Source organism: Candoia aspera, chromosome 1 (genome assembly GCF_035149785.1).
Source record: "Candoia aspera isolate rCanAsp1 chromosome 1, rCanAsp1.hap2, whole genome shotgun sequence".
NCBI lineage: Eukaryota > Metazoa > Chordata > Lepidosauria > Squamata > Boidae > Candoia > Candoia aspera.
Window position 1 is genome coordinate 193,893,995 of NC_086153.1, and position 13,303 is coordinate 193,907,297.

Below are 13,303 nucleotides of genomic sequence, written 5' to 3' on the forward strand. Positions count from 1 at the left end.
AATCAGATCCTTAATAAAGAATTCTTTAAGCTTTCTGATGGACTGTCTGGAGAATATCTAAGTTAGGATCTTGGTACTGGGATCGTCACAATTTGCTGGCACTGATTTTAATGAATTCCCCAGCTCTGCATGACATTAGTAATTAGTTTATATGTGGGGATTCCACAACCAGTGGGGAGGCTGAACTTGCCATCACAGTGGTGAGTCCACAGAAGAAATTGTGTAAGTACTCAGGACTGCAAAGATCATAAGTGAAGGAACAGACTGGCCACACTATGGTCACTGTAGGCATGAATATGTTCTATCCATGATGTCCATGCAGCGAAGTCTGCAAATGAAGCACCTAAAATTGATAATGCAAGTCCTCACACATAAATAAAAGAAACTGACAATGTTTGGGTTGCATGGCAACATGGAAGTGCATGTCAGAAAGAATTATAAAATTAAACCACATATTCAGGACATACAGGTAGAGGAGGGGAAAGAGGCTGTTATCCTACTTCAGTAACCATAGAATAGCAAGAGTAGACCCCCTTGGCACCAATCAATGAATTGGGTGGATTTAATAGCATCCTTTCCAAGATTATAGAACTACCCCAAATGGGAGAAGGGGGAGTAACCACAGGAGTCCATAGGGGGTTCATGGCAAAACATGACTAAATATCCTTGCTCAATGATGGCAAATACCCAGACATCATCTCTAATAAATGTCAGCAATCAGATAAATGACTGAGATGGTCCCCAAAAGCAATATTAGGATTGGTGATAGTAACAGGTAGATAGCTAAATGCAACATCTGGAAAAATCTACAGTCTTCTATGTTCCTATCTGTAAGAATGTGAAGTGAGCAGTGCTGAGACAGAAGTTGCTATTGTTAATATTTTAGTAAAAAAATATTCTGCTTCTGGTATTGCAAGCTCATTAGGAATGGAAAGGAATGAGGCTATAGATATGAGCAATATGATGAAAAGAATGGGGCTAGATTATAGCCATATTTAGCCATAATCCTTTTTAATCCTAACCAACTCATATCAGACTTCCGACAGAAGAAAATCCCTTCCCGTCAAAGGGAATGTTTGTAATTCTATTAAGGACATGCTTTGCCAAAGTTTTGAACTACATATGGTGACTTCACCTTCTGCAATTTGCCTGGAGGAAGCGCCCTTCAAATGTTTGGTGGTGTAAAGCTGCTGCCAGGCTAACTTGGAGGCCTATTCATAGAAATCAGAGCTACCAGGTGCTCAAGATCTAGAAAGGAATTGAGATGTGCCTCCATGTATTTGTGCAGTAGACTAGCAAAGTGTCCTTTTTCACCTGCTTAAAAGTTTTAGCTAGAGAAGTTGGATGAATGCTTCATACAGAGACAGAACCCATTCGAATAAAAGTATAGACGTTACAAAGGAACAGCATTCAAGTCTCTTAAATAACCCGAAAGCAACATGATGACCGCAACAAGTGGTGGATTTTAATTTAATTCCATCCAGCATGGGTTTACTAGAAATGAAATCCCACCATTTTGAAGAGCATTGTGAGAAAAACTATCATAAAGCAAGATCTGAACTCACCTTGTAGCTCACTTTTAACAAGACAGCTCTCCATCATATACAGGAGGACAGTAACCATAATATCAAGCAGTTGGCATTCTTCTGTCACTTGACGTGCTAGTTCCTCATTGCTGAATAACTGGACGCTAATGTGTACAATTCTGTTAGACATTGTATCAGATTCATGGCTTTTCTTCAGTGTTTTCATAATAAAAGCATAATGCTGCACAAACGTTTTAGTAAAAGCAATCTGCAATGTATAAAACAGATATTAGTGTTACAATTTGCCTTTTTCATATGTCACAGTATGCATGTATGTATTATTTCAATGATTTTATACCACTTCAATCTGCTGACTAAGGGGCTTACAAAAGTCAAACAATACAATCAAACAATAATAAAAACAGTAACAACTCAAAATACAATATCCATAGCACCATTTCTAAACCAATACATTGTAATTCATTTCACCTTCCAATTCCCACCTTCAAAATAGTCAGGTCTGACAAGCTTTCCAAAAAGTCATGAGAAAAGGGGCCAATCTCACCTCAAAGGACACCTTGCTGCACAGGAAGGGAGCTATGATATTTAATTCTCACACGGACATGGTCAGTGAAAAACAATTTATCAAATCTGATTGTTACAAAAATAAAGGACAAATGGAGACACACCACCCAATTCAAAAGAGGGGGCTCCACTATATAAGTGTGGAAAAAAACTAAATAAAAAAGACTTTGAATAGTATCTATACTTGTTGCAGAGAATTTCTAAGTGAACAGAACTGATGCAACTTCTACATCAAGAGTCTCCAAACTTTTCAGCTCATTGACCCCTTCATGAAGTTTCAGATTGTTCATCGACCCCCAAATATTTATTACATGAAAATAATTTAATAAATACTACTTTAATAAACAGAAATATGAATAATAATAATAGACCCCTTGGATAATCCCATTAGGGTCGATTTTGACCACTTTGGGGAACCCTGTTCTACATGGTACAAAGTTAAGCACAACATATTTCTGCAAATTTCAGTGCATACTCACTATTTGCATGCAGTTCTTTACAAGTTCAAAATAAGAAAACAGTGAATATGGCCGGTGCAAAAATTTGGACACTTTCAGTTTGTACTTTGTAACAGCTCCTTTGGCAGAAATAATAGCTTCCAAATGTTTCCTATAGTCAGCTAAGAGTCTTTCTATTGTTGCTTTTGGATTTTTTCCCCCCACTCTTCTTTGCAGAATTCTTCTAGCTCAGAAATATTCTTAGGCCTCTTTACATGCATCACATATTTGAGATCTCCCCACAAATTTTCAATAATCTCCAAGTCTGGGGACTATGAAGGCTTTTCCAAAACCTTTACTTTTCTTTCCTGGAAGAGCTTCGTGGTTGATTTGGAGGAATGTTTTAAATCGTTGTCTTGCTGAAATATCCAATCTCCTTTCAGATTCAATTTTCTTCAGTTTCTGGACCATTTTGAAAGGCAGCTCCACTGCAGTAATCTAGTTAGAAGATTACCAAAGAGTGGATAACTGTAACAAAATTCTTTGTCCAGAAAGGGACTTAATTAGCATATCTGCCTAAACTAATTAAAAAATGCTGTTCACAGTTGAAACTTTGAACTCTTCTAGTGACACTTAAATTTCACATTCCCAAACTGCAAGTCTAATTCTTTGCAGAAATATAAGACACCCGACCCAAAGAATTATTTTAATTACCACCCAGTCAAGCAGAATGAATCACCCAGTAACAGAAAGACCTCCAGGGGAGATAAACCTCTTTCTCCTCTGCAGTTATTGCATCTGCAGATTCCTGCCCAGCAGTTTTGTTCAGGGTTTGTCTGTTGTTTGTTTTTTGTGCCTTCAAGTCAGTGCTGACTCCTGGCGACTATCTGGACTAGTCCCTGTAGTTTTCTCGGCAAGATTTTCAGAAATAGTTTGCCATTGCCTTCTTCCTAGGGCTGAGAGAGGGGGACTGGCCCAAGGTCACCCAGCTGGCTTTGTGCCTAAGGCAGGACTAGAACTCACAGGTTTCTAGCCTGGTGCCTTAACCACTACACCAAACTGGCTCTTATTCAGGGTTACTCAGGCTTTTTTTGCAGAAGGACAGGCGAGTAAAAAGTCCTGTAGACATGTCAATGAATTTGTTGGTTCCTTGGAAGATAAAGTCATTCATATTCACTCTGGGTTGAACGCCATTTGGGAAGAATGAGGCAGATTCATGTAGTATAATCTAGGGTTCTTTTGAGCTTGTGTAAGAAGTGGATAGGGTTCACTGTAGTTTAAAGTCTGCAACCACCAGGCTTGATCTATGCTGCTCATTTCTTCTTCAGATGACTAGGCAAGGCATGAATGGCTGGATCTGGGAGGCTATTAATGCTTCCTTACAGGAAAGGATAATGCTTGCACCTAGCTATTTAGGTAACTTTTGCCTTTTTTAGGAAAGGTTGCTGAGAAGGTGGTGGGGAACAAGTTACAGGGCATTCTAGAAGACTCAGCCAAGATTCAGGCACAGAAACAGTATTAGGTGGTCTGGTAGATGACTTTCATGGGGACCTGATGGGAGGAGTACACCCCGCTTGGTCCTATTAGACCTCTTGGCAGCATTCAATACCATTGACTATGGTATAATTCTGGATTGCCTTCAAGGGTTGGTAGTTGGGGGCACTGTTTTATAGTGGTTCTTTTCCTATCTAAGTGTTTTAGTTGGTCGATGTGGAGGGAAGTGCTCAAGTCCATGAGTGTTCCAGTGTTGAGTTCCATAAGGCTCAGGGCTGTCCCCCATGTCATTTAATAACTACACAAAATCACTGCAAGGAATCATCCATTAGCCTGGGGTAAGGCCACCCCAACCAGGGACACCATAAAAGTCTTGAATCAGTGTCTGAAGACTGTAGCAATCTGGATGAGGCAAAATTAACTCAGACTAAATCCTACCAAGAAGTTGTTGCTAGTTGCTGGTAAGCCTCTGGGCACTCTGACAACAGCAGAACTGGTAGTCACTCTGGACAGGGCTGTGCTCTCCCTAAAAGAAGTGGTCCATGACTTGGAGGTCCTCCTGGACTCACAGCTTCTGCTCAAGCAATAGGTAGAGAAAGTGGCAAGGACTCTTCTCCCTTTTGGCTGGTGTGCCAATTATGACCCTACATGGACCCGAATGCCCTGACATCTGTAACTCATATCTTGATCACCACCCAACTAGACTACTGAAACATGATGTTATGTGCTGCAGTCTTTGGAGACAATCTATAAGCTACAAGCAGCATAAAATGCAGCAAACTCATAGCTGGAAAACCATGCCAACACAGAATTGCAACTAAATTAAAGTCAGTAATTTGGTTGCCAATGCTTCTGGAACATTATCTTTAAAACCCTACACAGTGTAGCACCAGGATATATCAGGCAATGCTTGCCAGACTAAATGTGTTCATTCAATCATTAGCTAGAAGAGTCCTGCTCAAAGTCCCTCCTCTTTGTGAAGTACACTGAGTGTGGGCAAGACAGCAACATACTTTCACCCATAAGTATGTGCAGCCTCCATTTAGTTAACATTCATAAACGAATCAGTTTTATTCCAGTCAGATTTTAGCCTGAGCTGACCTATTATGGGTGTGTATCTTATCTTTTTCATTACTTTTTTAATAAGCTGTTTGTTCTTTTTCTGTTTTGTTTTGCATTTTTGCTGTACACTACCCAAGGTCCTTTGGGACTGTGGCAAATTATAAAATACATAAAAATTAAATACATAAGAGAACATTCACCTTATGTAGACTGAATTTAAATTTATTGACCCTAATGAAGTATATTAGGGTGCCCAAGCACCAGTTCAGAATAGCCCCTGGCCAAACTGAATTAGATGAAAGGGAGAGGTAAGGTTTGCAATATCAGAATATAGTTATTGAGTCTTTCTCTAGAGATCATCTCTCCCAGAATTTTCATGTAGAAGTGTTACTGAAAGAATAATAAAATTAGTTGCTTGTACATAATCAAGGTTTGAATGCAATTTAGCACCAATACCTTTCCAAGAGGAATAAATATATTAAAATATTTTAAAATATAAAGCTCCTCCTTAAATATATATGAAATCTCAGAGTGCACAATATCTTATATGAGACATATCATAAGATTCTATCTCTTAAAACAGAAACAGAGACTGGTGTTTCAATCTGGACTCAGCAGGTTTACATCCATGAAAAATGCACCAACTGCGGATAAGCCGACCTTCAAAATTTTCGTATGTTTTAATTTTCACAATTGATGGGCTTATATGCAAGTATATACAGATAGTTTAAAGTATTACCATATATACTTGTGGATAAGCCGAACCCAATGTTCTGGGTGCATTTTGGCACCTAAAAATCTCATCTTATTCACAAGTATATACAGTACGTAACATTTCAACAAAAAGAACTGAAAGACATTAAAAAAAACCTGGGAATTAAGAAAGGACAATGGGAACAAAGAGAATAAGGATTATATTAATGTAGTGGGACTATACAATGAGCAGGAAGATAAAATATGCTTTATGAGTAAACAAGATGTAATGCAATTCAGTGAGATCAACCGACTAACCGAACTTCCAGTGGATAGCTCCGAGTACTATAAATTAAAATGCTTTATGCATCTGTTCTACATTGAGAGGATTATTTTTACACAAGCAAAGAAGTAGTTGTGAGAGTACTAAGCAGCATCTTTACTTGAATGTATTTTAATTAGTCATCCTGGAGAAAGTCTATCGATATGGTTGTTAAGAATCAACACCAACTCAATGTCATATAATCAATCCAAATGTACCTTAGACCATAAACGGGGGTTAAATTGTTGAATAAGTTTCATCTGAAGGTACTTCCATACAGCAATTTTCTTCACAATTATTTAAATGTTAGTACACTCTTAAATTTCAAATGCTACAAAAAGTTGCAGTCTATACAATCTTGTGTGTGAATTCCCAAGCAATGTAATTATTATCACTAGAATTAAGAGTATTAGAGATACACTCCTGTTAGTTATGAAAGTCAAAGTACTGAAAATGCAAATTGTTTCATATCTTTATTTTTATAAAGATCCTGTGCTGAGTATCTGGTTAAATAGATTGGTTTTTTATATTTTTGTAATGTTTGTTTTCTATATATTTGTTGTTTTATTCTATTGTTACCCAGAGTCACCCAGAGTCACTTTTTGTGAGGCAGGCAACCATATAAATTTGATAGATAGATAGATAGATAGATAGATAGATAGATAGATAGATAGATAGAGAGAGAGAGAGAGAGAGAGATAGATAGATAATATTCTTATTTTGTTCCCCCAAAATCTCTCACTCGTGATGGCATAACTAGTAAAAACTCGTCAGTGCCTTTATCATTCAATAAAAAGGTTATTAGGAGGTAGTTCAGCTGCAATATAATTTTCTTATGATGTCAGAGATGGAGCAGTTTGCTTGACTGGGCAAAGCAACAGTCACCCTCCTGAAAGAGGATGACTTTCATTTATAGTTCACATTCAATAAAAGAGAGAGGCTATTGCTCAAGAAGAAGAAGAAATAGGAGGAGCAAAGAGGGCCTGCCCAACTTATCCAACCAGGAGGCCTAGGTGACTTCTCTTTGATCACCTTATCTGCAATAAACCCTAAACAAGTTTTGAAACCAAACAATCTTATTCAAAGATGTAAGTAGCTAGTTAAATTAGGCTGACGATATTGATTTCATCCAAATTCTGTGTGATAGCTACCTTCCTTTGTATTTCCTATATTCCACCTTTCCCAATAAACTCCTTTTTATATCCAACCATTTGGGTTAATTTGATTAATTTGAAACCCTCCTGATGTACAACAGTATTTGGCTGCACAGCTACTCCTCTGTTAAGTTCTGTATTTCTGGTTATGGGCAGAATGACACCATCCTTTCTATTCTTCCAAGAGCTGACCTGAAGGAAGATATTTTTGATAGAACTGCCTGAGAGAATCAAGAGGTTCACTATGATTGATGGCAACTAATCATAACTATCTTTAGTATTTTCTATACTATTTTCTATTAGTAACCTGAATATTGTATTAAACTGTTGGACTTTTTGGGTGACTTTGGGCCAGTCACCCTCTCTCAGCCCAATTCACCTCACAGGGTTGTTGTGGTGGGGAAAAAAGGAGGAAGGGTATTAGGTATATTCCCTACCTTGAGTAGTTTATAAAAATAATAAAGGTGGGATAAAAAATCTAAAAAAAAAACCTTAGACTATTGAAAATGATTTTACACAAATTACAGTAGGAACTGTCTGGACAAAAGAAAGAAGAAATATGCTAATACCTTATAATCTTGATCTGGAAGCATGTTGAGTAAGAAAGTTACCATTTTCTGAGGAAATTCATATTTTATTGTCCAAAATAATAACTCTTCTAGAAAACATTTATGCTTCAAAACATCCATGATAGACTGATCTGTACAAAAATGAGAATAAAAGCTAGATGAAGGGGTTCAAGAGAGAACATCACATTTTGGCTTTACTAATGTTGATATCTTAAGAAATTAATATATTCCAGCAACATGATAAGCAAAAGTCATGTTTTCCTCAGAATAACTGATCAGAACTTGGATTACATTTAGTGGTTTTAGATGCAAATAATTTACTTTTCACTAACATACAGTATATCAAAATCCAACACCACTGAGAGTATTTTGCTAGCTAATTTAATGAGATACTACTGCAGCTCTATTTTCATTTTAATGTAATGTTAGGCTGTTAATGCCATCAGGAATGTGCAAATAAAAAATAAGCCAAAGTTAATTCATGTGTATTGTTGCAGCTCATAATGATTTGGGATCCAAAATATCTATTCCACAAATTAAAGGATTTCTTCGGTCTATAGAAGGGTATGAAGTTCACCAAATCACCTTCGTTGTAAGAAAAGCTACTTGCATCAATCCCATTTTTTTTCCCTACATCTCACTGTATAACAGAGTATCACCCATTCTTGTGGACCATGTTTTCAAGGAACCCAAGGCCATAGGAAGAAAGCACAGATCTAGATCCAACCACTGGTTGCACTTGCATGATTCAGCAGACTGAATCCATCAGTACTTGTGGAAAATGATTTCTCTGGTGAGCCATCTTCAGATGACTGACAAATCCAGCAATTCCCCACTGAAACAGGAACAAGTAGCTTGGTTGGTATCTCAGTTTCCTTTAGCCAAAAGCTTCTGTATTTTTGGATGAAAAACATTAATAATCATCCATAGTAGCCTAATCAAAGTCAGAGTCATGCCACTGGGAATGGGATACCCCCTACTGCCGTACCTCTATCCCGCAGAGATAGTCCACAATTCATTCTGAATGAAGTATATCTGTTACTGCGTATCTAATTAATCTGGGTTCAAGTTTCATTAGAACTATTTTCTGCATTCTTAGTCATATACTGGGAACATCATTTGAACTATTCAAGGAAATACAAATCAAAGAATGAGTATGTAGAAAGAGAAAAGGGCAAGGCTAGTAAAAGGGATTTTCTTCTGCAGACATTTTTCACTTTTCTTTTTTACTAGCTAGATATCAGGAGTTAAAGTAAGTCTGGTTGGGTGAAATGAGACTAGGAAGTCTTATATGAAGGAAAGTAATGGATGAAGGAAGAGCTCTTTTCTGCAAATGCCCCTATTCAATTATTTATATATTTATGGCATACATACATCACCTCCTCAAAGATTTAAGGCAATGTACATGGGAGATCCTCCCTAATTTTAAAAACTACAATAACAATCTTGCACAATAGGCTTGACTGAGAAAAAAATAACTGGCTCAAAGCCACTCAGTAAGTTCTGTAAAAAAAGAGGGCGCTTAAAAGCAGATCTCCTTGTTCTAAGTTTATCGTAACTATTATCTTACACTACAGTTACTGTACAAATGTAGGTGTAAGAGGCCGTTATATGTAGACAAATTTTAAATAAGTTTCTAACAGATCACAAAACATAGCAGGATATTTTTGAGACAGAAACTGAGATCTCTTAATTTGAAAAGCCCATATTTTAGAAGACTTCATATCCCTTTAAAGAAAAATAGGCCTCTGACAGCCTTAATCAGTGTGGTGGCAATACAATAATATATACTGGGCAAGGGGAAACCAACTTTTTATCTCTTTTATTCACTTTTCCTTCAGAACTAAATAAATGAACTTAAAATAGGCACATTACACCTGCTCGAGGTTTAGAACTTCTATTTCACCTTTAATTTATCAAGAAATAAGTCACAAATAACATCACTGAAAATTGACAGCAGGGGAGGGAGTACTGAGGCTGCAAAAGTGAGGGATGGATCACATCCCAGCCTCAGGTTGCAGACTTTTTGTTCTAAACCATTTTGTGCTATTAAAGGCAAGGATAGATCTACGATTTCTAGTAGCAGCTTGGTGTGCCAACTGACCACAGGAGTGTGAGAGGGATGGAACAGAAAATTGTTAAGCCTTATTCCAGCAACAGGCAACTTTTTTGCCAAGATGGCTGCAGTTCAATATTCTTTTCAGGTTGCAGGCAGTGCAGTGGGGGCAAAATGGGCCTTTTTAATGGGTTTTTTCCCAGATATGGTGGTTTAAAGTCAGTGTGCTGACTTAACACTTGGAGGAAGAAAAAAAAGGGTTTTAAAAAGTGGTGAATTTTGGTGATGTAGCCTGAGGATATCCTGGAGGCCACATAATAGGGCTGAAAAGTTTCATACAGCTAATGGGCAGATGGTTATCCACCTATATTGTAAGTTCTCTTGGGATTCAAAAATGCATGGTACTACACTTAGTAAGGAAGACTAAGTCTTTTTAGTCAGTCTATATTGCTCATATTTAAGATACTTTTTTTTTTTTGCTTCTATACACATTACAGATCTTGAAAGCACACTCATCCTCATCCATGGAAGCTCAAAACTATCAGTTGGGTGAAACTCAGTTATAAAACATAAACAATTGACCATATACCTTTGGTGGTGGTGCTTAGTTTCACTCTCTTGCACTTTCCCACACCTTGGCTACCATCCTGGTCCTCCTGAGATAAAGAGATTGAAAATGGATAAACAGAAAAATCTTAACATCAGATCTGTTATGCTGTGCTCTGGAAAAAAAAAGATGGAAACAGACTCCCCCTAGGAACATTAATTTACTGCCATGTGTTATTCAGAAACACTTCCAATATTATTCCAATAATTCCAAGCTAAATATTAGCACATTGTTTATTGGAAATAGGTTATTAAAATATATTCATCAGAGAGCTTCTTATAGTCCCTCTTAAATTTTCTTCTGCTGGTGGTAACTATTGTTATGGTTGCATCACTGGGGGATCTTATCCTGCATAAACTGTCTTTAAAGGACTACTAAAATTGTAAGTTAAGATAGAAAAGCATAATCAATGAGATATTTGCCAATTATTGAAAAAATGACTTAAAAGGTGTTATATAAGAGTCGCTTAAGTCATAAACATATTTGTTTAGAAGCAAATACTGTTAAGTTACAATGCACTCAATTAGAAACATTTGCAGAAGACCACAATATCAGTTTAACAGAAAATGACTGTAAACATTCAAAGTTTAAGTACTATTAGAAGAACCCACAGCATTTTCTAATATCTAAAGCATTTTCTAATACCTAAATGTTATATAGAACAAGACATTTCTTCTATCAACAAGATGGAAGTATATATAATGTCAACCTACTAAAACAGTATCATGGCATTCTGCTGAATTACAAATCCAATTAAGTATTTACCTTCCCTTCATGACAGGGAAATCTAATTATTCAGAGGAGCCTAATAACATTCACTTAAACAAATCCAATACGTAAATAAATATCAACGGTGGAATCATGAATTTCAGAAAAGGAGATCAGGTTTTCAGTAACTGCTTGAACATCCCTTGATTCTCTCATACGATGTCAATCTTTATATGTAATATCTGCACTACTGATATATAATAATGGGAATATATATTGGAGCAAAAACAGTTGAAATGCACCAATATCATAAGAAACCATAAGCATTAGACTTTTTTTTAACTTTCCTAGAAGTAAATATACTACCCTTAATTTCATCCAAGTAGAAAAATCACAGCTAATTGATTTTTTTAGCTTCTATAACCTTATCTATATGGATTTTACAAGTATTTTAAGTTCTCTTTTTATCATACAAAAATTGGTTAATTAGGAATTTAGTGATCTACTGTATATCCTAAAATTGCAAAATTAAATAATCCAATCTTTAGAAACTAAATTGGTCTTAAACATTCATTTCCAGTATCCTCCTTTACATTCTCAGGAACCTTTTATGAAAATCTTCCAAATGTAAATCCCACACTGAAAAGGACCTCTCTCTTTCAACACCACAAACATATCCTTGGGTGTCCTGATTCTGCCCAGCCCAACCCCAAAGATCCCTGTCTCAGATACCCATCTAAATCCTCTTACTGTATATTTGAGGCATGCAACATTCTTCAGACCAAATGCTATGTGCCATTTTCAAAAGGCTGGTGAAACCAGGACAAAAACGCCCGAATATAAATTAAGTTCAATTAATAAGATTATTCCCTAGGGAACATTTTCTCCTTTCTGTCATATTAAAAAGTATTAATTTTCTGGTCATTTTCAGACTAATCCTAGGGGCTACATCCAAGCGTTTCAGAATTTTGCATGCAACTCCTGGCCCTCTGGTTGTACATTCATACTTCAGATATTCCTTTGTGTCCAATATTCTGTACAGACTTAAGAAGTAGAGGCATCCTTCTCAGTTTGCCTCATTAATGTAGGACATTGATTTCAACATCAGTGTTTTTTTTAGAAATTAAGGTATTTCTAAATTTTATCTTAATTTTAAAAAATTAAAATAAGCCATAGTACACTAAATGATACCAATATAAATAGTACTGCTAGAGTGCAATAGACCCTGTGATTCAACTAACATTTTCTACATTGTTGTGGGCCTAAAGACCTCATTCTGTTTCCCCTACAAATACAGTTTACTATGGTGCAGAAAACTTTTGGTGTGACTAGAAACATCTATCACATTCTATTTCTACAATCACAGCTGAAAACCAGCCTGAAATAGCATCAGAAAAGTCATATTCTAAAGCTGAACCTGTAATACTGCTAAGGATATGAATTATGGTTTTTCAAGAAGAGATAGCTTTTGACTAGTTTTACTCTGGCAACTTTTATAATAAACTGACCTGCAGAAATTTAGCAGTCTCAACAATACAAAAGGGAAAGTTTTGTTGGCTGAATTTCTGCTATGTCAAGCTATTTCTAAAAGAACAGCAGAAAAACAGATTTAAAAAGAACTAAGAAGAATATGACAAAATTCACTGACTTGAGAAGGAAAGGAAAAAGCAAAAGAAAACATTGGGCACATGAGTTGAAGGTTGAGTCTGATTTGGAATAATGGAAGCCTCCAGCAATAGACTGACTCCTCAACAACCCAGAAAATGCAAAGCCTTCAGAATGACAGTTTTTTGACTTAGGCTCAGTACCTTCTGACTGTCCCTAGTTCAATCTCACTATGGCAAGAATGTTGTAGAATTCACCAAAGTAAGGAGCACAACACCAAGAAGAAATTACCAGCAATTTCATTGCAAAGATTTATATAGAAGTTGAGGGCCACAAGGCAGGAAATCCTAGGGATCTGATTTGCTGGCCAGTTTGGGAAAGCTGGGCAGGCCCTTGTCAGTGCACCTGAGGTGAGTTCCATTGTTAGGCAAAATGGGCCTTTCAGGAAGGCAACAGAGCTGGGAAAGTTCATCTTTAAAGGAGAT

At 36.7% G+C, this 13,303-nt stretch overlaps 1 protein-coding gene across 4 annotated transcripts in view; it reads right to left on the minus strand.

Annotated features, from left to right (window-relative positions):
- UBR3 (ubiquitin protein ligase E3 component n-recognin 3) overlaps nt 1-13,303 on the minus strand; it is a 119,649-nt gene that overhangs the window by 81,729 nt on the left and 24,617 nt on the right. For all 4 annotated transcript variants that reach the window (XM_063318210.1, XM_063318208.1, XM_063318207.1 and 1 more), the window contains exons 6-8: nt 10,488-10,554; nt 7,843-7,973; nt 1,566-1,794 (exon numbers count right to left, since the gene is read on the minus strand). In XM_063318210.1, the coding sequence (XP_063174280.1) occupies nt 1,566-1,794; nt 7,843-7,973; nt 10,488-10,554 (427 nt within the window). The remainder of the gene's footprint in view (nt 1-1,565; nt 1,795-7,842; nt 7,974-10,487; nt 10,555-13,303) is intronic.